Source organism: Ambystoma mexicanum, chromosome 2q (genome assembly GCF_040938575.1).
Source record: "Ambystoma mexicanum isolate Mex_15411 chromosome 2q, UKY_AmexF1_1, whole genome shotgun sequence".
In the NCBI taxonomy this organism is placed as follows: Eukaryota; Metazoa; Chordata; class Amphibia; order Caudata; family Ambystomatidae; genus Ambystoma; species Ambystoma mexicanum.
In genome coordinates this window covers 171,674,348-171,700,448 of record NC_090924.1, presented here as the reverse complement: position 1 = coordinate 171,700,448, position 26,101 = coordinate 171,674,348, and the positions used below count along the sequence as shown (strand labels likewise).

The window sequence follows — 26,101 nt, the reverse complement described above, 5'->3', positions numbered from 1 at the left end:
GGGTGCAGGTGATGAGAGCTGCACATCTCAACAGCTGCACCCTAAAAGGTTTTGAGAATCTAACCTATTTTGCGTTCCTTTTGAGATGTGGTACACCTTCTGAAGATCAGGTGCATCTATTTATTGTACAGTTATTGCACGTTTCTTGTGCACCTCAGATTTGCACCCACAAATATTTTTGAGAATCTGCCTGAGTGTCTAACATCAACATGCAGCATTCACCCTAATGAGATGGGGAAAGAGTCTTCTGGGGGAATACGACAAGGGCTCGGCAAAATAATTACAAAAGGATCCTGCAGAAGTACTACCAATCTTTCCACACCCCGAAAATAAAAACTCGAACACAACATAATGAGTGTTTTGTTTTTGACGATATTTTAATTTCTGGTAAAGATGGACTTTATTGGGGGGTGTTGAGGCAAGATTCTATACTCAGTAAAGTCCACAGGGACGTGTCACTCATGTTGAATAGTGATTGCTGCCACACATTACAGTCCACTTGTTCCGATTGTTTTGATAACTGGAATCGCTTAGCTGTTAATATGAGTAAAGCTTTTCTTGAGCCGTAGAGCTTACACGTTTCTGCCCAATGCCAGGGCAAAGATAACATGCTCATGCAAGTTATTTTACGTAGTAAACTTTAATACATATCCAAACAATGCGGGTCTGAGAAAACAATCCATCAATTACTGCGCCACAGAATTCCTGCCCAGCAGATAATGTGCGGCAGAATGTTTACTCATCAGTTACAGTGCCAGTGACTGTCTGCCTGTCAGTCCACACTGAATGGCTGATCATCAGTTACTATGCCGATGAATGGTGTAGTGGCCTTAAAGGATGACAGGACGCCTGGAGTGCTTCTAACTGTCTTTATTGTGATTGTGGAGTTACAAAAAGGGCCGATAACTTGTTGTCCATGCATGGGCAGAAACCCAGAAACAGTACTCACAGTTGCAGTCAGGTGCCTCCCAGTTAACTTCACTGGAGGCAGAGTGTGCACTTGGTGGTACTCAGAAGGCTTCCATAGCCCCTTGTGGCTTGTTGTTTAGGATTCACCTCATAAGGAGCAGCGCTGGGGTGGACTATTCACTGGCGCTCCGCCAACGTTCTCGGCGAGCGCTGGTCCTCACGGTCACGTGAGCCGTGTGATCTCGCGAGATCACGCTCCCGCGATCTCGGAATGTCTCCATAAACCTCCTTTGATGGGAAAAGGATGGATGGTCATTCCATGACAAAGTCTGCAAACTTGCTGGGTTTTCTTTTCTCTCTCTGTGGTCTGCCTTGATCTTGGAGCAAGGCAGGGTTGCAGGAGCACTCGTGGGGAGATGCGGGTGGATCACGTTCTCCTTGTCTTGCCTTGCGCTGTGACTCCCAGAGTGGGGTTGAGGAGTTGGTGCCTAAGAATTCGTTGCAGTTGGGTGACTCCGGTGTTTCTCTTTCTGACTGGCGAAGGTTGTCAGGCAACTCTTGTTGGTCTTGGTCTTCTCCGGTTTCCCACCGTGGTTGTTCGATGGATTCCTTCCTGCGGTACATGGCCACCCTTTCTAGATTCCATTTCCTTCCGTCACTAGTGCTGATGTGGTTAGACCCTTTCGCAATGACTTCTATGGGGCTACTGTATTTGGAGCCGGTCATAGTGTCTTTGTGGGGAAGGCGAATCTTCACCACATCGCTTTTGTTCACCTCTGTGTGGCGAGCGGCTCGGCGTGTGTCTCCTTGAGCTTTCATGGCTTCTTTGTTCCATTGCATACGAAAGATTACGTCTTTCATGGCAACGTCTTCGTCAGCCCTCACTTGGTGGAGCCAGGGTGGCACCAGTGTGGATGCTGCCTTTCTCCCCCGTAGTAGATGGAACTGTGAAACGCCGATGATGGCGTTGGGAGTGATGCTGTTGGCTGCGACGGCTTCCTTGACAGTCTTGTACGGGTCTAGGCCCGAAGCATGCGCCAGTTGCAGCTCGCCTTTGATGAAGCGGTTCTCCCGCTCGACGAGCCCATTGGCCTGTGGATGGTAGAGGCTTGCTCTCCGCTGTTGAACGATGTTAAGTTTCAGGAATTTCTTCATTTCTCGCAAGGACCCCATTGTCAGTCACAATTTCTTCGGGGAAGCCTTCGCGCTGGAATATGGCAGAAAGTGCTTCGATGACTGTGTTTGTTGTGATGTCCGAAGTGAAGTCAACTTCGATCCACTTAGAGAAGTAATCAACTGTGACTGTCCCATATTTGTGTTCTGGGCACATGTTGTACAGGGGCCCGAAGAAGTCCAACCCTAATTTGCACGATACCCCTTTTGGGACTTCGGTGGGCAGCATGGGGGCTGTCTCACCGACAGGCGTTTGTCGCTGTTCATGCATTTGTGTCATCTTTCGACCATTGCCGTATGTCCTGATCCATGCCGGGCCACCAATATGCGTCGCGTATCCTACGTCTGGTCATGTTGCACCCCAGATGGCCTGAGTGTGCCCTGCATAATATCACCTTGCGAATTCCGCCGGGCGTGATCACTTGGTTGCCTCTCAGAATGAGACCATTCATGGTGGTGATTTTGTCGCTCACTTTCCAGTAGGGACATAGACCTTCAGGGATTGCTCTTTCATCAGGCCCCCTTCGCGGACCCAGGCTGCTACGCGCCGTAGGGCATCGTCCATCTCGTACTCCTCCTGCCAGTGGCGCTCGCTCAGGTCCATGTACTCGCCATTCCGCAAGTCACTTATTGAGGCTATGACAAATTCATCTTCCAGGGAATGTGATCCCAGGGGTGTTGTGGTTCAGGAGCCTGGACATGCAGTCTGCTTGCGCATTTTTCCAACCAGCAATGTGGGCTATCTCATAAGTGTACTCTTGAAGCTTTGCAGCGATCCTGGCCAGCCTCGGGGTGGCAGTCTTGGTGCCGCCAGGGCTCAACATGTGAATGAGAGGTTTGTGGTCGGTGACCAATCTAAATTTCATGCCCCAAACATAAGATCGGAAGTAGTCGATGGCCCAGGCACATGCTAGCATTTCTTTTTCTACGGTGGAGTAATTTTTCTCCGCTGAAGACAAGGCTTTCGACGCAAATGCTACGATATTTTCTGTGTCGCCTTTCCTCTGGGTCAGCGTGGCCCCCAATCCGTACGCACTAGCATCCGTTGTGATGCAGATGCCCCAATCAGGGTTGAACGGTTTCAGGCACGGTGCGCGTAGAATCCTTCTTTTGATTTCGGAGAAGGCTTCATCTTGCTTTGGCCCCCAGGAATAGGTTGCCCCTTTCTTCAAGAGTTCCCTCATGGGGGATGTGGATTCGGAGAACCTTGGGATGAATTTTGCGTAGTACTCCGCGAGGCCCAGGAACGAGCGTAATTCTTCACGAGACATCGGGCCGGGGCGTCAGTTATGGCCTCCAGTAGGTTCTTCTTGGAGCTCACCCCTTCTCTTGAGATGCGGACCCAAGGTACTCTACCTCGCTTACTCCAAAAGCGCATTTCCCATGGCATAGATGGAGGCCTGCTTCTTGGAGCTTGCTCAAGACTGCTCTGAGGGCTTAACAACCTCTAGGTTCAGACTTCTCAGGTCAATGCATATTCTGAGGTAATTGCTGGATTTATTCTTTACTAGGACCACTGGACTCAGCCACTTGGAGGATTCCACTGTTTCGATGGTTCCTTCTTCGACCATCTTCTGGAGGTGGGCTTCTAACGCTGGTCTCGCCGTGGCAGGTACTGGTCTGACTTTATACTTCACCGGCACTGCATTGGGTTTTAGAACGATCTTGTGGACGTTGTTCCTCACTTTCCCCGGGGATTCGGAAAACAGGGTTGGAAAGACTTCTCTGAAATTTTGCTCTGCTCCTGAGGAGACCATGAGTACCTGTTCTGGGGTGCTGTGGTCCAGTTTTATACTGAGCCTGTGTTGATCGTCCCATCCGAGCACGGCAGGGCCTTTGGATGAGAAGTACACCTTGGTGGTGGTGGATCTGCCTTTGAACTCAATTTGGGCTTTGATGTAGCCGAGTAGATCGACAGTTGCACCTCCGAAAACCGTCGCTTTTGCCTGGTCATTCTAATTTCCACTCTTGCTTGTCCCACCATCTCCTTGAACGTGTCGATGGGAAGGATTGTGAGATCTGAGCCTAAGTCGGCCATGACGCATGTTTCCATGGCGTCCACTTTAATGGTGCAGTGGGGCTTTTCTCTCCTGGCGTGAAGGGCGTTGACCATGATGACCATAGGTCTGTCCTGTAGCTCGTCATCTTCACTTGAAGCACGGTCGGCATCAATGCAGGAGATGGTTTTTTCCCGCCATGTGCATGCCGGGGCCTAGTGACCTCTGCGTCCAAACTTGGAGCACTCTTTGTTCCTGGCGGGGCAGTCACGATCGTTCGCCATGTGTTTGGTGCTGGCACATCTGTAGCATTTCGGCGTATCCTTTTGCCTAGGGCCTTTGTCTCTGGGGCTGTCACAGGACTGCTTATCTCTGCGCCCTCTCAATTTCAGCACCGTGAGTTCGGGCACTGGTAGGTGGCTTCCCGCTTCTTTGCACCTGCTGGAAGTTTCTTCTTCTGCCCAGGCAATTTGGATGGCCTTGTCGAGGGTCACCTCTTTTTCTTGGATGAACTTGTCCTGAACTTTCCTGGAGTTTGTGTGAACGACCAGCATGTCGCAAATGACTTGTTCTGCGTTTTCGCCGAAAGCGCATAGGGATGCCAGCTCCCTCATCCTGGTGATGTAGTCGTCCACGGGCTCGTTCCCTTCTTGTTTACGGTTGTAGAACCTCAGCCTGTGTAGCACCACATTCTCCTTATTGGTGAACCTCCTCATTATGCAGCGGGTTGCCTCCTTGTAGACATTGTCGTCGTTGTCATCCACTGGTATGGCCTTTAGACTGGCAAAGATGCACTGTCCTTCAACCCCCGTTGCGTCAACAACATCGCCTTCTTCCTGGCGGGAGCATATCCCATGCAACCTACAGCCTCCAGATACGTGGAGAAGAGGGGCTCCCAATGCATACACGGAATTGCCATTTACTTATTGTGGAGTTACAAAATGGGGCGATAACTTGTTGTCCATGCATGGGCAAGAACAGTGCTCACAGTTGCAGTCAGGTGCCTCCCAGATAACTTCACTGGAGGCAGAGTGTGCACTTGGTGGCATTCAGAAGGCTTCCAGGGCACCCATGAGGCCTCCTGTGGCATTGGAGTTACGCTCCTGGAAGCCAAGATCCATAGCCGCTTGTAGTTTAGGATTCTCCTCATAAGGAACAACAGTGGGGTGGACTGCTCACTGGCGCTCCACCAAAGTTCTCGGCGAGCGCGGGTCCTAAAATGGCTATCGTTTAATACCAATCAGATACTGTGGGAAAGAATGCCTACCCATCAGTTTGTTTCCACAGAATCCTTGCCAATCAGTGATTCTGCACAGAATACCCACACATATGTTACTATGACACTGTTCCAAAGAATCCTTGCCCATGACTTACTCTGCCATAGAAGTCACATAACGTTTGACAGAAGGTTATTTTGCCATATAACACGTATCAGTTACTTTGCCACAGAGTGTCTACTTATCAGGTAATCAAGTGGATTAAGCAGCTCCCAGAAGCACCTGTGCCGTTTTAATGCTCCAATGGGGATCAGAGAATCAGCAAACCACTGATTCAAAAAGATTATTGTCAATTTTTATGAGCCAGATTCTGGCTAACCACCTACCTGATATATGACGGAATCCAAGGCCTGCATGGAACCGAATGATGGGGTGTTTTTTATGTTCCTCGCTTGGTTCCCAGAGGGAATAGTTTATAAGGGTAAATTGGTGTATAACAGACTAACACTCCCAATGGCCCCCTGCCGTAGGAGGTTTGCCCAAACCATTGCAGATTTTGGTAAAGCTTTGGAGTGTGCCTTACCATTGTAAATAAAGAGGAGGCCTGGTTGAAGTTGTTAATTATCCAGGTGCATCCCCCTTTCTCTTGATGGATGCCAACATTGCTAAAACCTTGACTTGGAATACATTTGGGAAAATCATGCCTTGATAGGTGAGCCCATGAAAGGGAAAGTTAAGGCAGCTTTCCAGGAAATATTGTAATGGTTACTTTGGCTAAGCGTCCATGCCAGGGTTCATCTTCCTCTTAAGAGTGGTTTGGGATTTGAAGGTTATTTGGACAACGTTGAGGCCGTACATAATCATTACTATCCATTTGGCGCCCATTTTGCCTTACTGGCGTGGAAGACAACCCTCATTTTTTGTCCGTGTACCCTCTCTGCATGACAGTGTGGGAGATAAATGGGAAAGCCTCTGAGGTCTTCGGATATGTATTCTCTTAAGGCAGCGTTGTATATGTCCACATTAACCCAGCATATACCAGTAACTTTTACTGTGGTGAATTTTTAAACAACGGGCTGGTGAATAAGATATAGGGACCTTTCTAACTGTTTGGAGAAGTCTTTGATACATAGGTGACCATTTGTTTGACAACCTCAATATAATTATTACTGATTGTTTTTGATTTAATTTTTTTTATCAGCTGGGGGCTGTATTGTATGGAATTTTTCTATTTGTTGAATTGGTTTTATCAATTTCTGTTAGGTTGATTACCATATGTGTTTTTTTTATTATGTAATTTTTTGTCTTGATTGTATTTCTAATGATATGTCTTTAGATGAAGTTGTATGGGCTTTTGCTGAAACGAATTTACTTTTGAGTTTTGGTAATAATTTCTCAATATGTTAATTGTCCAGCAACAAAATGTGATACTACTTGAACATTGATCAATTGTGGGTTGTTAGAGGCATACATAAGGGTTGGTAAAAAGTATCAGAGTCACAATTGCAAAAACTGGTGATCTCTAAATGCTACCCCCTCTAGGTGAGCCCAAATGTTATTAAACCTGCTCAATTGTACGCCACACTCTCTTGAATGAATATCTCATGTACAATGTAAATGATGAAAGTTATGCTTTTCAAAGGATGAATAGTAATGTTAAATATATTTTTGAATGAAATACCTGTATGTTTCCAACAGGAACCCACTACCTAATGCTGGACAGATGATTCAAATACAAAAAGTAGAGTTGAAATCCTTCCCTCCTGCTTGCACCTCCTGATGTCTAAGTTTAGCGGCCCATCCCTGACAAGGAGGCCAGCATGCCGGCACTTGCGCATTTCCGCCCCTTCTCGAATCTCGAGAGCATTTACAGATGGACCTGCCATGAAGGTATGTGGAGCAAGCGGAACAGTGGTAAGGCTCGGGAATAAGAACTTTGAGACCCTGACTGCCGAGAAAGAAAGAGAGAGAGAGAGAACGAGAGAGGGCGAGAGAGAGAGATAGAGAGAGAGAGAAAGATGTGTGTGTGTGTGTGTGTGTACGTGTACTCAATTCAAACATGGCTCATTTCAGTTCTGTGGTAAGATATTACAGTTCAATACGAGGAGCAATATTAAATGTAACAGTCCATTGCACCCTCCCTCCCCAGCCTTCTATTAGCATACTCAGGGCCCCCTATGTCTATACTTCTCCCACACCTCCCGCTCACCTCTATTTTGCTTGAGAGAAATTGATGTGTGCAGCCACCATACCATGACAAAAATGTGTTCTGTTCATTACGTAGGTGCAACCCAAGTTAGACGTCCAAATACAAATTTTGGGGTGGCTAAACCCACCTACTTTCAAAATAGAAAATGTTTTTTTGTTAGACTAGAGTGAGCCCGCTAAAGCTGGAGACAGAAAATAAGACGGTTTTTTCATGCATTATTAGGTCCTCTGAATTCTCTTTTGCTATTTCTAGCATGTTCATGCTGGAAGAACAAACATGTTGCCATGCCCAACAGCCCCTTGGAAACAAACAGGCTCAGCAAAGGGCTGTGAGGCAGCTTTGTAGGGATCTGTGGGAGATTGCATCCTGCCCTCCATTGCAGGACCATTGCTTGGGTGAACCGCAAAACACGCCGATATTGATTGTGAGTTTCCAAAAATGGTTTCAACCCCAAGATTAATCAGAACCCATATGGCCCCAACCCAAAATTGTAAACGGTATGTCTCTGCAGATTTATTTACTTATGTGACATTTTAGTAGCACCTGAACCCTACCCTTCTCTGTCAAGCCTTACATTGCTTTACAATCTAAATACATAATTACCAAATGAACAGTATTGACCATGGTTGCTGTTGTATCTGACCGTGGCAGCTGGGGCATAGGGGTTGATTGAAGTCATTTGCAATAATGTGTGAGAGTGACTTTCATTCACTCTACAATGCAAATACACTTTCTAGAAAAAAATCCTTTGTCTTTGTACTTGCAAAGAATATTAAAATATGTAGCTTCTTTGTCAATGCAAAGACCGGGGACCGGGCTGTGGTCATCAGAGCCTCAGGGAGCGGCGGAGGCACTTGACAGCAACTTTGTTGTACTCATTGGGTGCTGAACATCTCTTCCTTTCAACAAAATGAAGGCCTCTTCATCCCACGCTCCCCGTGCCTGTTACACGATGGGGTTAGGGTCACACTACTGTCTCCACGCATGTCCTGATTTAGACGCAGCAAGGGGCAGGGGTTCTGGCTTGCAGCGGACCCCAGCTTTGTTTTCATGCATCAAGCTGCCAGTCTGCCTGCCATCAAGAATGTATATCCCAAACCCAAGAGAAAGATAACACCATCACTGCGAGGAAAAGGTACATTACAAAATTGTGGTGAGAATGGGTGTGTATGTTGTGTATCTGTGTTGCAGTTGGAGAGTGTGTGTGTGTGTGTGTGTGTGTGTGTGTTGGGCAGGGGAGGGGAGTCTCCTAGTGCTCTCACTAACCCATCCACACCTGAGGTTTTGCCAATGGTAGAGTTAAGGGATACATACCAGCATGCCACTATAAGAACACACTTTCATGCTAAGTGTGTTCAATGTTTGTCAGCATTGCTAATCTGGTGCTGGTGCTCACCCTTTCATTATAGTATATTAAATATTTAAATAACACAATCCTAACTCGGAGGCAACGGATCACTGTACAGAAGAATTAGGCTAACATTAAGCAGGCAAATAGTTGAAGAGCAAAGAGTAATTCAGTACTGTGTGTGTATGTGTGTCTAACATGGTAGCACTCTGCAACCCAACACAGTGCTAGTGTGTTAATAGTATGTGTAAACACGCAGCACTGTGTTACTGGCTGCGCACAAACTCTCTTGATTATGTTATGTTCTTGTAAACCTGCTGTGCAGTGCCTCACTGCGTCTGAGCTAGGTTTAGCTCCATATAAATACAATATTTCAAAAGGCAGAGCATCAGCGCCACATTAGCAATCGAGGCATATATTGGCCAAAGTCAGCCTGATGGTTGTTCTTATAATGAGATGTTGGTATATATTTTGCACATCTTTCACAACTAATATTTTACAGTACCAATGCCAGCATATTTTGGGCACAGTCAGTATGAACATGGTGTGCAATGGCATTCTGGTATATTGGACACAGCCAGCTTGAAAGTGTTTTCTAACAGGGCACACCAAGCACGAACATGCTTTATAGTTGCAAGCTGCAAAACATGTATTTGCCACAGGCAGCATGAACATGTGTTCTTACAGTGGAAATGCATGCATATTTTGGGCTCAGCCAGCATTAAAATTGTGGCCTGCTCTTATATGTTGGACATAGTAAGCATATAAATATGTTTACAGTGGCAATACTAGCAACATGAAAATGTGTTTCACAGGGCAATAGTGGAATATATTGTTGAGGTAGGCCTTGTGTTTTTTGAGTTAGCTATCACAAACATGGGTTGGAAAATACTCCTTTGTACTATTGGTGACCTGGCATCTATTGGATTTTTTCATTTGTTGCCCTATGGAATCAATATTAAATTGCATGGCATGAAATTCAGTTTGTAAATGCCCCATTACAACTGGCTATTTAAGCCCCAAGCCTAGCAACCTGTTTCAAGGATTCTAGATTGCTGCACTCACTCATGCCAAATCAGAGAAAATATGTATGCCCCTTCACTTAAAACAATTACCAGCTGACACTGATATCTGTGACTGTTCACTGATTTCATTAAAGGGATCTACGTGATTTGTCCACGGGTAAATTAATTGCGATGGAAATGTTTGCATGAGAAATGTACGCAAGACAAAATGTTTGTACATTTCCCATGCGAACATTTCAATTACAAATCACACAGATTCAAACACACACCATCACTCACACCTTCACTCACACCCCCAACCGACCCCCAGCACCCACCCACCACACCCCCACACGCCCTACTTGCCTTTCCTTCAGACGCGCTGTGTCCCTGCAGCGCTGGTTCCCTTTCACTTATGTGATCGGAAACCGGCGCTGCAGGGTCCTTTTCTTTTTTTTCTTTTTTGTTTAAACTTTTGCTCGGATGAGCTGCGGGGGTGTCCCCTGCAAACCCTGCTCACTGTAATGAGTGGGGTGTTGCGGGGGACACCCCCCCCAGCCCCCGCAGCCTTTTTTTTTTTCATACCGACCCCACCAAAACACCTAAACACATACCACGAAAAGTTCAAACTTTTGGTAGTTAGAACTTTTCGTGGTGTGTGTTTTAGGTCTTTTGTTGGGGTCGGTAATTTCTATTCGGACATTTCGTCCTATTCCCATTAGAGAGGTAGGAATCTTGATTAGCTTGATGTTATTTATTACATGCTATAACCAATGGCCTTCTGCATTTGTCATTTAGGACTTGTGTCAGACTACTGTGCAGTCACTCTTGAAGCAGGAGGAAGCCTTTCTGGCATCAATCGCTCACATAAACAAGATCGTCCTCCAACCTCTTCTACAAGCAGGTAAGAAAGGAATTCAAAGAAAAGAGTCTTCAATGTTTTAATTAGCTTGCACATACTAGGTTTTCTATGCTTAGCAAGTGGCATCCTACAAACAAAAGAGTGATTAGGTATTCAGTTGATGGCTACAAAGGTGTAAAGCAGCCTTGGTGGGGCATTTCAAATGTAATATCATGCTATCCCACTCCCAAGACTTTGACTCATGTTCATATATGGTTCTGTGATTTGGGGACATGTGTATAAGGGGTTATGTTATGTGGCCCATTCTTCCAAATTGACATGTTCCTTCTTGATGACAAAGTCAATGTCATTATCTGTTTGTTGCGGGTTTTCCAGGGGTTCCTGTCTTGAGATGGTGCACAAACAAAAGTCCCAACACAGACAAAGTCATAGTCCCAGGTTTTAGGGTTCACACACACTTTTAAGTGTCTCAGGTGGTTCCTCCTCAACCTGCAGGCCCCAGTGCACATTATTAAGTAGGAAGTAATAGGCCTGGATTTGCTCTGTCTGGAAAGCATCTAGCTCTTGCTCCAATCTCCTAGTCTCAACAAGGTTTTGGCCTTATGCCAATGGGCTGAGGCATTAAGAAGGTACTCTCCTTGAGGTTTGAGCTCCTAGACTTCTCGGTTCCTACTTCCAAGGGACTCAAACTTTTCCCCCTCCTTCTCAGGAGCTTGTTCCTGCAGCTGCCTGTATCCCCCAGATAGGGCCAGCCAGGCCCACCAGAACCTCCTTGATATGACTGTCTTCCTCTTCCTGTCATTCTCTGCTTTCCTGATTCTTTCCTCCTGCCATGGCACCATTTCTCTTTCTCCTACCTATGTTAGACTCCAATGGCCCGATTCATAGAAATGTGCACAGAAATCTCGCAAGGGACGCGCACGGAGAAGGACACTGTGTGAGCCTGCGGGCTGAAAGAAAAATGTGCGCCCTGTGTATTCATGGAACTTACAGCACCGGAAAGCCCCAGACACGCCCACAAAGCATTAACAGACAGGACAGCTACCGTTGCACGCTCCCCGGGGTGTGAATACACACACCCTTCAAACAGTGTGTGGGGTCCCCAGCAAGCAAGCCTGCATCTCAGGGACCATTAGCGGGGTCCCCCGTAACTGTATCTGGCACCCCGACAACATGTGTATACAAATATTGTAACTTCCTTTGACACAGGAGATCTGCGTGCAAACCCCCGGAAACCATTCCTGGACCCTGCTAAACGGTGTATGCACACCCCTAAGTTAGATCGGAACCCCGGTTGTGTACATGCATCCCTATATCTGACATGGCACCCCATCTCCACGCTGCGATTCCTACTTGCAAGTGTACTTGTGCCTGCCTTTGGGTGGCGGATAGTATGAAGGACTTGCATGGCCATTTCCCGGGCGAAAGGTTGCTCGATTGAATCCACGAATATGTCTGTGCCACGCAATTGTGGGCGTGAGAGTGACTGCCTGCAGCCCGTCACTTGGAACGGCCATTATTTAGTAAGTTCTTCCCATTTTTGGTGTTCCTCCACCTTCCCAGCCCTCTGCGCTTATCATTATGCTTGTCACCTGCCTCTTCCAGATCATTGCCAATCTCCTCCCTCCTATTGTCAACCACCTCAGTTCCTCCAACCTCCACCTTACTGTCAGTACTCTCCTTCAGACCTCTCCTAATTCCTCCATAATATGACTAACCTACTCCTCAATTTCACTATTCTCCAAATCCTATACCACCTTCCTCCAGGAACCAACTCATCTTCACCTCTTCCACCTTTGTCTAGAAGTCTCTACCATCCTCATCCCCAAAAGCTCCAACAATCTCCTGCTGGTCACCAAATGTATTGTTGTTGTTGTTATTAGACTCTACCATCTCCCAGATTTCTACCCAGCACTAGTTCCACCTGGCGTGCCTTCATCGAACTCCCTGGACCTCAATCCACACACTCAGTCATCCTTTGCTGGCCACACCCTGACTCATTGGTCTCTCCACCAACATCCTCTTTGTTAATGTTTTTCCTTGTACTGTTGCAATCCACCTGGTTTCAGGGGAATCACTTCAAAGCCTCAGTCAGATTCTCTAGATGTTGCGAAGGGATGTGCTGCATACAATGTTGAAAATTTGCATCTTTCTGACTATAGCTATAACTGTTGGTAAAACAATGTTACACATCTATTGTTTACTGACAGAGTACTGCAAGGCAGGAGATACAATGTTCCAATCTCACCAAGATCCAGTGTTCTGCATTTAGAGATTTTAAATGCTTTACCAAGGGTTTTTGATGCATACTATTCACATGGTGAATAAATGGGAGACCTATGTCTTGCACCGACAGCCTCAAAGAGTGGCAGTAACGGCAGAGTGGAAACAGAGATGGCGGAAATGCAGGTGAAGGATTGGTTCAATACTCTAAACCTGAAATGAGATTAGTTGCATCCAAAAGTAACAACCAATTCCAAACCTGTCCCAATTGCAGAACAGGTGCAGATAATCACTCAAAGCCAATCCAAGTGGAGGATATAGAGCACTATAAAATCAAGAGACAATAGACAGTCAACGCCAGTTTTTGAAGTAGAGAGGAGGATAGAATTTGGAGAGTAAGCATTAGAATTGTGTAGAGGCACCACAGCTGGAGAGAAGAGCCTTCTCTTTACAGCCTCTGTTCCTGAATGACACTTACAGAGTGAACACAGGACACAAGATGGCGTTCCACCAGCTTAATGAGAATTAGGGAAGTGCCTGCTACTTATCCCACTCATCCTCTCCCCTAAACTTCTACACAGGAGTTACAATCGTCGAGATGGTTTTGTGAATGCTTTCCCTCCTTGTCTATTTCAGATCCCGATGATGCAAAAGGTAAGGAGCTCATGCGACTGCTGCAGCTGCTGAATGACCGGTACTGTGCTGTCTGGGATTGGACGGAGGAAAACTTCAAAACACTAAAGCAAAACTTCAGCCAACCGGAACCGCTACTGAGTATCGATGACATCTACATCATCCCCAAACGAGAAGGCTTCTTAGACCGCTACGTTCAGTATGTACAAAAGTTTTACATATACGATTTTTACTCTGAAAAATGAGGTCCAGAACTGGCATTTATGTGGGAAGTTAATAGTAGAAGAATTGTTTTGATAATAATAAAAGACAAACAAGCTCTGTGAATTGACCTTCTCTTCTTGAATTTCAGTTCAGCTTTTCTGACAAAGCATGCTGGACATCAACAACAACTATATCACTGTTCACAATAAACTAATGTGTGATACAGCAATATTTCGAATATATATCAATTGGAAAAGATTACAATATTTGGTGAAAATGGAGAAATAGCAGAAACCCCATGGTCTCAAATCCATGGGAATAGGACCATGTGCCTGGCTTTGTCCAATACAGGCACTCTGGAGAAGGTCAGCTTTCGATTGGAACCTCGCCAACCTGCTGCTGCAGTCACTTATCACAAGGAAGAACATACTAAAACCCGAAGTCTGACCATGCTGCTCCAGAGGGCATGCCTACCTTGTCCTAGGTCACACAGACTCCTATTCCGGTGGTCTGCCTATGCTGCTGGAACAGAAATGGCAGCCTCCAGTTTCTCTACAAGGGTCCGCCCTTACTGTAGGTAGAAGCCTGAAACCCTCAGCCTGTGAGCCTTCAACTTCTTCTGTGTTCTTTGTTTTGTGTAGACACACAGCACCCCGTTACTGTATACCCCTCAAGAGTACTGCCTCTTAATGTTGCCCTAATCCTGCCGTTCAGCACTCTGCTTCTTCCTAGCTGGATCTGCGCTATATAAAATAATAGTAATAATAAAGTACCCACGGTGCTCACATCATTAGAATTAGTGGAGGAACCAGTCCTGCATTGTTCGCCGTAGTTTTAATGAAATGAGATATGACCCATTGTGTTCAGTGCACGCAAATGGGTTCAGAATCTGCCTCTAGATTATACGCACATCACTTAAATGTTAGAAGTAGCTGTCACCACAGTCTGTGCACTGAATTTCAAGTGAGAAAGCAAACGATCCAAGCCCCTAATTTCACAAAGTGTAAGGGAGGCATGGTATCACAAGTAGACAACGACACAAGAGTTGCACGTTTCAAAACCTTTATTGTTAAATTCAAGGGGTTTGGAAAAACTCCTGTCTGGCCCTATTACTAAGATGGGAGTAATCTCGACCATCAAATAATAAAGGAGCAGTCCTAGTCAGTTTTAGTAAACAAAAATAAAGTCCTATATTAAGAAAAACCTAATGCGTGCCCTCACTCTAATACACTCTAATGCAATATAAGGATATGTATCTACAAAAGGAAAAATCAGTGGTGAAACTAAATGTCAGAATGGCAATATAAACCAGTATTAATTCTCATCCCCACGTTGAACAGCACAGGGTTGGGTGGAACACTTGATGAAAGAAAACACTTGCAAACACAGTTAGGCCCTTCAAGTCTGAGTCACAAGTTCACAGGTTTAACCTCTCGGTTTCCATTCTCCCAAGGCCAGGTCATCCTTCAAGCTTCTACACAGTTTCAGCAAAACAGCTTCTAAGTATAATATTTGATCAAGTTCAAAATTAGTTCCCCTCAATCGGGCTCAAACCTTTTTTGCTTGGTGCGGCTCCCTTTTCCAAGCTTTCTTCGCATCCCACACTATAGGTTCGCCTCAGTGGAGCTCAAACCTCATTTTGTATTTTGATTTCGCTGTTGAAGACTTCGAAACTGGGAGATTTTTGCTCTCACCTCCACATGCGCACTTCAACCCTCCTTTCTTTACTTCCACTTTACATATTTTCCTTCAGTTCAATGTCTTTTGATAAATGTACTTGATACGTATGACTTGCTTTTCAAACGGGTCTCCCCCAGTCGGGCTCGCACCCTTCTCTTGCTTTTCATGCAGGTATTCCTCAGTCGGGCTCAGACCCTCCTTTCGTTCTCTTGCCAAATTCAACAAAACAAAGTTCAACAGTTTATGAGCTTTTCACTTCACGCTCATCATCTCTCGCTTTTGCTGCTCTATAGCTTTAAAAACTTTCACAGTGACTTTCGAATGGACAATCTCACAGTTCTTAACAATGGATTCACTTACTCTCACAGTTTATCGGCGCTCAGGTAAACTTCATCCCTTGGATACTGTCACAAGCATTTCAATTAACCCCAGACCAAGCTTTCGTTGCTTCCCTCAACTCACCGGTCGTGTTAAGATACTTTTGGTCTTTCTCGCCTTTGATGTAGGAGTCAGGTTGTTACCTCTGCCGCTTCTGCATCTCCGCAACTCTGCTGTTCACCTGGGAGGGTTGCTGGTAACCTTGTAGCACTCGGAAGGCTCTTTCTCCCTTCCGGCTTGGCTCCCATGCGCAATCCTCACGGCCTTATGGAAATAACGATATCCCGCCGGGGCGGGGGTCTCTGGCTTCCTGCCCCTTCAGATTAACCCCTCGGTTTGTCGCTCTCCTTCGCCTGATTCGCCATAGCCCTGGAGGGACTGCTCCTTCTCGTACACTGCCTTGCTCCAAAAGTTCAACCAAAATAATTTCCTTGGACTTCAAGTGGAACAATGCAATGTTTTTATTTTGCTCCCACTGCACCAGCTCCCTTAAAACGGCATTCCAGTAGTTTTGGGAGCTGCAAAGTTGGGCTTTCTTGTCTGCCCCAGGGGAGGAGCTCTGGTTTGGGCACTGCCAAGTAGACCCAGCTGCCCCTGGTTTGGCTTCCTGAACTTAGAGCTCTCTCGTCATACTGCAGCCTCCCCTGTACTCACAGGCTCTGTAATTTGGCATTCCTCCTTTCTCCAGGCCTTCCAGGGTTTCTCCAGCTCTGGTTCTTCACTCCTGGCCTCTGTGCTTCCTCCAGCATCCCCAGCTCACTAAAAGTGTGTTTGCGTGCTCCACCTTTTATACTGGCTGGGAGAGTTAACCAGAATCAGGTGACAGTGGTTGCCCAGCCCTGCCTGACTTTGCCTGTCCTTGTTGACAGGACAAGATGGAGACAAGCCCATAGAAATTCATGGCAAATTGATTCCTATGGGTAATCATCATAGCTCCAGTCTGCCTCTTCCTCGTCACAGTGGGAGGAATTATGGGAGTTGTAGTATTCTTGAGTGGTGATTGGAAAAGGAGGAAAAATATTATCAGGAGAAGGGGAACGATCTTGTTTTTAAAATATGGGGTGCTGTGTTTGTTCTCCTTTTCCTGGTTCTCCTACGCCTCTCTTTGGTGTCGGTACCTGATGTAATTGGGGAGGGTGCAACATGATAAGACTTCCAATAATCTATAAAGGTGGAGGAAAGACCGGGTGAGGGTTTGTCCAAAAGTGGGGAATACCATGTCTCTCTCGAGGGGTTCCTCCCGCAATCCCCAAGGACCCCCTGCCATTTCTGTGGGCAGGTTGCTTCCTTTAGCTTAAAAACATATTGTATGAGCATTATTTTGTTGGCAGTTAAGGATCTAATGGAGAGTGTGGTGGAGAATCTGTTGTTCATTATGTAATAACCGAATTGTCATATACGTAATACACAATCCTATCACATATTTTTAACCCATCAAGAATATAAGACCCATCAAGTATATAGCTCATAGGGAAAGACTCTTTTAAGTGTGGTTCATGTTATATTGAAGCAATAGAACCAGTGGATAGGAGTATTACCGGTCTGGTAATGCCACTGGGGCACTAGTTACAAGCCGAGTGAAGTGAAGGCTTTAACTTAGCCCCGGAGGCATTACCAGACCTGTAATGCTGCTCTCTGAGGGTTCTATTGCTATTAGTACCCCTGCACGTTGTACCTGGGTACTAATATAATTTTTTTCTGGAGCTGAGAAACAGCATTTAAACCATTTCTGGATGAAAAAAAAGGCATCAAACAGGAGGACTACATATAGTCCCTTGTCCCTTTCCATGGTGGCCTTTGAACTTATTGGAAATAAATAAACAAAGAAAATGGCTTCCATGAAAATGGAGAAGGGACTACAAGTACAAGTAATATTTTTGTGTCAGAAGCTAGATTTGATCATGCACGGGCAGCTAAGCAGGTTTCTTTTGTATGCGCACATTTTGTATACCTTACCCCTGTATTGAAAACATTATATAAAAAAAAATAACATTACCTCTTGGACATGTGAGGCCTTCAAATATTGTCCTAGAGAAAATGACATAAAACAAGGGTTTGGTGTGAGAAAGGTCCATCTGGACAGGATGTTGCTCCTGAGAGTGATCTTGGTGTTAGCTAAATAGTGCAGTAATCGGTTTAAACAGGATCATAATGATGAAGGTCAAGGTGGCCTATGAAGATGTCTTATCTCATCTGTATAGTCTAAGGGTTCTGAATATTTTGTGAGCATGATACGGTGGGTAAGAGGCTTCCCATGCCTCTAGATAGAGGGTGAAGTGTGATTAAAATATAAGAGGTAATGATATAAGGGATAGTGATGGCCAATAGATGTTAGCTAATGTTTGGAGACAAATGAATAGTTTGCTGAGATTTTGTTCACAAAAGTACGTGAGGAAATGAGGCTTGTCCAGCTTGAAGGTTGGGGACACGTAGTCACATTGCAGGCTGCCCAATCTGCCTGGCTGTTAAGTGTCAGGCATATATTTTAAAATGACATTGCAAGAGGACCGGCATTCCATCATGTGCCTCAACACTTGGAAGTCACAAAAATAGGATAATTTCTTGGTAGAATGTTACCATTTGTAATCCGGTCTACTAGTAATAGCACACATCTTGGTGAGCAATTTAAACCGCATTCTCAGAGGATGTTGAATAACTACCAAGGTTTTACCAAAGTTCAGCGGTGAGAAGGTATTTGGTAAACTCTGGCTAGTTAAATGCTATTCAGCTCCAAATGAATACGTTCCTGCTATTGGGATGTATCCGATTATCTTGTCTTCTCATTTGAATTCAATGCAACAACTCAGAGAGGCTCCGATAGTGTGCAGAGCGCAAAAGTGGGTGGAACTGAACAGTGTCTGACAGAAATATTTATTAAATATTAGACTAAAATGCATGTGTTTGTGTGATGAAGAGAAGGAGTGGTGAAGACCAGCACAAGGTGATCAGTTTTTGTTCCTATGAGAAAGGCTTATGGCAAAACTTGAAGAATTCCCAACAGGTAGTTGTTTATATGGGACTAAACTAGAGAGCTATGCTTTAAGGATAAAGATGGTAGGAGAGGTAAGCAGCATCAGACCGGATGTCCTGAAAACGAAAGACGTTCCCAATTGGCAGATGCCTCTTCTAGCTCATAACTGATGGGGAGAGTCAAACGCATGTCAGATGGTGCAAGATATAGCCAACATTTTCCCCACTGATATTGGTCTCCTAAGCAAACTTCCCTATTTGGAAATGTCTCCATTATATTAGAGGCAGGTCTTCCTCAAAGAGAACCATTTGGGAGAAGAGACCTCTCATATGTTTGGATGGAGCTACAGAGAGACCCCTGTATCTGCTGGTGTTTTAGGGTGGAATCTCGATAAAGGAGATACATAGAAAAAGCTGCAGGCTTTGCATTTTCTAGTGTGGTGGAAAGGATACTTTGTCAGAGAATATGAACACACATATGGTGTACTTGAGAGACTTAACATCATGCAAGTGCCTTGTTAGAACTCAGAGGCTTTGGCCATATTCGCACACGTGGCTGACCCTGCTCCAATTCTGCTGAGCTCTCTGAATAACCTTCCTACTTGGAAGTATGTCTCTCCCTCTAATACAGTGTCCCTCAAGGGGGTAAGGAATGAACAATTTGAGTGCTCCCCCTGTGCTGTTGGAGAGACCAGACTATGGAGCCAGGTGTCTTGGCTGGCCTGATTGCAGTGAAGTGATCCTGGCAATCCTTTGCCCTGTTATGCATGTTTTAATCTTGTGCTGGCTAAGGGGCAATGTGCAATGAGGCAGCCCTTGTGGCTGGAACACATTGCAAACAGTGGATGCAGACACATGCTTCCAACCCTGCATTTGTAGTCACAAGACACCCTCCTAGAGACACCTCTCACTGAAAAGGACATAGGTCACAAAGAATAAAAAGTGTTACATTGTGAAGAACACTTTGGAGTCCACAGTAAAAGCAGCCCTTCATGGACTGATTCCACTTTGCAGTCGGTTACCTTTTGCAAGACAGATCGTTAGCGTTCCATGATTTGAGACCACAAATCATTACAGCTTTTCTACAAGAAAGTAAGGAAGCTCAGTGCCAACTTATTCTTTCTTGCAACTCACAAGAGGTTGCAGTGTGTGCGGTTAGCACTATTAATGGCTGCCACTTTGAGAATCATTGGCGTTGCTTATGCAACATTATTTTGTACATCTGGTCCTAGTTTTTTAAAATCTATTATTGCCTGGCTTTTAAGCTTCAAATACAGATGGTGTGTTAATGTAAATGGAGAGAATTCTTAAAATAATGCTTTTTTTAAATAAAGTGTGTTATTCCAGTTTGAGACACGATTTAATAAAAGAAGTAGTTATTCGACTTCATATGTGGCTTCAAATGAATACTTGACAAACTATTCAGTATTCAGCCAAATACTGCCTCATCGCGAGTTTGCCGGTAACCCTGAAATGCGGCGGTAACGCTATTACTGCTGCATTTAAGGGTCTGCCAAATCACGAGTTTGGCCCCAGCTCTGAGCTGGGGGTAAATCTGCCACGAATAAACCCATTTTCAGTGCTATTACCGTGTGCTAATACCGCCGGCTAATACCGCCGGCTGGCGGGGGTTGGCAGTAACGCTAAAAGCCCCAGCGTATCCCGGCTGTGTCATCGCCAGGATACCGCCCAACTCGTGATGAGGCCCTTACATGCTATTCAATACAGCCCTAACAACTGCCGATCTGGATTTATTTCTGCATGCCCTTCCCTGTGTAATTGCCACTGCTTTCACACACTTCATAATCATGCAAAGAGTGGTCTGTCCACTAGGCATTCATGCACCAGATAAAGTACATACCTGTTTTATAGTAACATCTTCACAAGAGATTTCCCTGGCGAGGCGATGCAGCACTCACCCTTCCTGAATTGCTTTTTGCCACCTTTGCGGAGCCACTGTCTCACGTGATTGAGCATGGTCACTAGGGCATCAAAGCGGGCACCGTCAATCAAATGAAATCCTCTTGCGGTGCTCATAACAATGTGCCAAATGTCACTGATCCCTTTCTGCCACTGCCTCTCTTCCAGGATGCCATTGAGAGCAGGCGCATTTCTATTCCCCACATATTAACAGGGTAATAGCTGAACATTTCTTTTATCAGGGGTCAATGAATATAACATTGCCACCACCCAATCGATATGAATTATAATCATGTGGAGTGTGTTTTAGCATCATTTGCAGTATTGTATTTTGATGCCATGTCTCCTTGTATTTGGTTTTATATAATAGAGACTGCGTAAAAAAAGAAAGACAAGAATTTAAAATGGTAGCCAAACCAAAAGCTTTGTAATGCGAATATATTAAACTATAGCTACATTAAAATGTGACAGTGTTTCATTGCAGAAAATGATCATAAAAGTCAAGAACCCAGATTTCCACCTTTCAAAACCCGCCAACATAAGGCATCATTAACACATTTCTTAAATAATATCAATGACATTCTGGCAAATGTCATTGTTGTCAAAGTCATCAATAGATGGGAACATCCCCTGCCTGATAACACAGTGTTATTGTGTTGGTTAGCATAATGCCAACCATTGACATGAGCACCAGATTCCTAGAATGTGTCCACTCCCCACCTCCATCTAAATACATTATTTCAAAGCCCCAGTAATTATTAGACAACCTGGGAATCTTTGCAATCAGATTTCCATGCCACCATTATAACACCGAGTTTAACTAAAGAAGATTTGGCATATCATGGAAAGAAAACCACCCTCCCTCCCTACTGTTCGTTCTAGACCTAATATATGGAAGCATCCAGTTGAACAGGGTATCCCCCTTTAGGCAGCCTCAAGAAACCGTCAGCAAAAATGTTTCTCTTATTTCTAAAAGAAAGATTTTTTTAGGGTACCATCAATGACTGAGCCAAACCTGCTTTATTAGCACAATGTTGTTTCTGACATATGCCACATTCGCAGTTCAAAACCAAGCTTACATGAAGACATTCACTTCTATTCAGACAGCACCCACTTCTATAAAGGCTTTGTAAAGACACCAAAAGGCCAAGGTAACAGACTAATTCCCCCAGCCTACATTCCTAGCAGCTCACAAATAATAGCAGAGTGTTGGCATCATTGCCTTGCAGGCCTCCACCCCATGCAGTGGCACACTCAACAAAGTAATTTCTTCTGGTTTCACAATCCTAACATTGGCATGTAGAATTAAAGGGTCCCTAGTCCATCCTGACCTTGAACCAGTTACTCATATGTTAATCTCGTTCAAAGGGCTGTTAGATGGTTCTCGCCTCAAAGAAACCCTCCGGAGATGCTAATATGTTCCAAAGGTCTTTATTCCCCAAATATACCAGTTCTAATAATTGTAGATTCCTGAAATGGGATCTTTAGGGTCTACCAGGTCCTTAGGGAATGTAGTGCTAGGGCCGGCCCTCTCTCTCTAAACTCCCCAGGTCTTTCCCTTCTCCCTAACCCAGACGTCTGTAAAAGGATGTTAGTTGCTATTGCCAGTAACACCTATCAGGGGCCAGATTACAGAAAGTTCGCACTGGTGCAAGTGCAAAGTTTGCACGGTATTGTCCTATTTTTAAAAACACTGGGACACATTAAAAATCCATTGCACCTGACACGTACAGTTTGGCATAATAAAAGCACCAGGGCTAAAATTGCCCTAGTGCTAAAAAGATACATTTTTGATGCATTTTTGCATCAGGGCAAAGTTTGCCCTAGTGCTAATAGCATTCCGTATTAGCACTAGGGCAAACTTTGCTCTGGTGCAAAAATGTAGTGAAAATGCATCTTTTTTGCACTAGGGCAATTTATTCCCTGGTGTTTTTAATATGCCAAACTGCACTTGCCGAGGTGCAATGGTTTTTTAATGTGTCCCAGTGTTTTTAAAAATAGGGCAATCTTTGCCCTAGTGCTAATACCATGCAAACTTTGCACTTGCACCGGTGCAAACGTTCTTTAATCTGGCCCCTGATCTTCTAGCTGGGACTAAAGGTGTTTTTCCTTATATGATGACTACTTGATCTCTTTGGGCTTTGATATAACTGAGCCTTGGGTCGATACTATACCTGAAAAAGTGAAATCAACATCAAACTATGAGAAAGAACATTTTCGTCCCAAAGAAAATTATGATCCTAGTCCACAAACAATGCCGACCGACAAACCAAAAACCCAATTTAGACTAATGGCTAAATGTGATGAGGACGGTGGGGATTATGGCTGTCGTGAAGATCTGACGACAAAAGAGAAATGGCAGATAAAAATCACGTTTGGCTGTAAAGAGAAGTCTGGTGAAATGCCAAGAAGGGTTGGAAACGGAGTAACTGATGAAAATGAACAAAGAAACTGGAGTTGGATAGCAAGCCATTTAAACCTACGAGGCAATAGATAATGCAAAAATAGTAACGCAAAAGAGTATTTACACATGGGCTCTTGGAACACTAGAGGCTTTCTTGATCTATTTAATAATAGTCTCGGGTGTTTGGAAACATTAAACATTATTTGCCTACAGGAAACCTGGTTTCTTGCCCCCCCCCCCATCTGTTGAAGGTTTTGAAATTGCTTGGAACCCAGCTATCAAGCAGGCAAAAGGTCACCCGATGGCTGGCTTGTTAACTATGGTTAAAGTAAAACATGTTTTACGGATCACAGACGCAGTAAACCCAACTCCTTGCATGCAACATGTGACGATTGAAATCCAGAAAAAAAAGCTTGAAGAAAACGTTAAATTGCATGTTATTGACTTGGATTGGCAGCACAAATCAACAAATGAGTGGGAATTCTTGGACTTCATTGGGGAACTGATAGATTCTATACTGATTAATGAAAAGAATGCGAACATTGTACTACGTGGAGACTTGAACATGGAATGCATAATGTTACAAAATGACATGGAACAAACATGTGCAAAGCTGTATAAATTAAAAGATCGAATAACGGTTGCATGGGAAGAAGAGATGGAAGTGAGAGGAATGTCGCTACTGAATGGGAGTCTCACAGGTGACATCCCTCCTAATCCCACCTGGTGAAGTGAAAAATCTAAATCAATTCTGGACTACTTCTACGCATCGGAAAATTTGGATGGAAAAATAAAAGAGCTAAACGTTGTAGCCATGTCACATAGTGACCATGACTTGGTGAAAATAAATCTATATGGTCCTAACTCAGATACTAAACAGAAATTTACACAATGCCAGGTATAAGTCGATTTAGACCGGATGAGAAACAAATTATAACGTTAGCAAAGATGCTATCTGGCAATAAGAACTATGAAACAACAGATCAGATACAATATCCTGCATTACTACAGTTTTATACTGAAATGAGAAGGGAAGGGAACTCAACTAACTTCAGGAGGAACCACTTTTATGATGCTAACATTGTTGCCAAACGACGAGAACTAAGAAAAACCATTAAATCCCTGCAGAAAAATCCTGTGTGTGAATATAAGATACAGAAAAATAGAGCTAAAGAAAGATACAAGAACTGGCTGCGTTCCCATAAAAGCATCTTAGTGCAGAATGATGCTGAAAAAATGCTGAAGACACTGTCATCGAAAAATTCAAGAATGTTTTGGGAAGTCATTAATAACCTTGAAACACCACAACAAGCGATCCAAAATAATATGGTGACAGAAGCGCACAATGGATAATCCATTACACAAAGCTCTTCACGAAAAGTACTGAGATTGGATACCAAAAACAAGATTTAACCTTACCATGGGATATTACCATCACTAAGAACGACATCCTTGAAAATATCCAAAGACTGAGCTCCTCGAGGGTCCCAGGGCCCGATGTCCTTAAAAATCAAATCTTGAAACAGCATCCAGAGGAGTGGGCTGAATTCTGTAATAACCTCTTTGAGTACATCATTGCAGAAAAAAGGATACTGGGCTCATGGAAAAGTGCAATAATCGTTCCTATATTTAAAAAAGGAATAAGAACGGATCCTAAAAATTATAGGCCGATAGCACTTTTGGATGTTGTGGGAAAAATCTTTGCAACTCAGTGGCTATTACAATTAACCAAATGGATAAAATGCACAGCAGTTGCTGACATTGGTTTTGTCAAGAGGCTATAAGTAAAAGAACTTAAATGTATTTATCCTTCATAGATTTGGCCCATGCCTTCGACAGTATTGACCGTGAGCTTTTGTGGATTAAAATTGATAAGTTGGGATGCCCAACAAGTTTGCTTGCTGCAATTAAAGAGCTTTATTCAAACATGGCCATAAAAGTCAGATTGGATCAGCAGGGGGCTCTCTCACCAGCAATCATAACATCCAGAGGAGTGAAACAGGGTTGCTCACTTTGGGCAACCCTGTTCAGTATGTTTATTGCTGATGTGGGGAGTTTGTTAGACACAACAAGAGCTTTTGCCCCAAATATAAATGGGAATAGATTGACTTACATCTTGTACGCTGAAGACATCGTAATAATAGATGTTACTCAGATAGGCTTACAGAGGAAACTGTCGGCATTAAAACAATATACAGAAACAAATGATCTAGTGATTAATCCGACAAAAACAGAGATATTAGTGCTGCAAAATGTAACAGGTTTGACACAAAGAATGTCGAAAAAATTCAAGTGGTCAATTGGTAAAGAACCAATAAAACTTACTATGGAGACCCAATATTTGGGAGTGATCATGAACTCACGCATCAATGACGATCCAATAATGCAGAAAATCCTCCGGAAATGTAAATCCTTGACAGCTCAGGGATCTGTAATAAATAAAAAGTTTGGGAGCTTTACCTTGAAGCCAACAATTGAATTTTATAAGTCGAAGGTTATTCCAGCATTGATATTCGGTGGAGAGGCGATGTTGGGATGTCCAGCTTCAATGTGGTCATGGTGTGAAAATAGATATTGGAGCAAAATTCTACAGTTACCAAGAGGGGTTCCCCTTGCTTGTATTAGATTTGAGCTGGGTTTAATCTCGATTGATGCAAAGGTGATGTGGAATATGCTTTCAGTGTATAGGAAAGCACTTGGGGCGGATGATCTACCGCAATATCAAATCCTGTACACAGCTGCAAATACCTCAGATGAATCAATCTTGAGGAAGTGGAAGCAAAACTGTACAACCCTTCTTAAACAACTGGAAGTCGATGAAGAAACGCTAATTCAAAATCCAAATGCAGTGAATAAAAAAATGTGGAACCAGGATTGGTGTGAAAACTTGGAGCAGAGGGCCCAGCATAGGTGTATGGCGCAGGTTGCTCCTGAAGCAAGATTCCTGAACACGCTTCCCAAGTATTGAGA

The 26,101-nt window shown here is 44.2% G+C and overlaps 1 protein-coding gene across 3 annotated transcripts in view; it reads left to right on the top strand.

Annotated features, from left to right (window-relative positions):
• ALS2CL (ALS2 C-terminal like) overlaps positions 1–26,101 on the top strand; it is a 757,501-nt gene that overhangs the window by 346,133 nt on the left and 385,267 nt on the right. For all 3 annotated transcript variants that reach the window (XM_069647086.1, XM_069647089.1, XM_069647088.1), the window contains 3 exons: positions 6,995–7,186; positions 10,656–10,761; positions 13,579–13,774. In XM_069647086.1, the coding sequence (XP_069503187.1) occupies positions 7,076–7,186; positions 10,656–10,761; positions 13,579–13,774 (413 nt within the window). In that variant the 5' untranslated portion in view covers positions 6,995–7,075. The remainder of the gene's footprint in view (positions 1–6,994; positions 7,187–10,655; positions 10,762–13,578; positions 13,775–26,101) is intronic.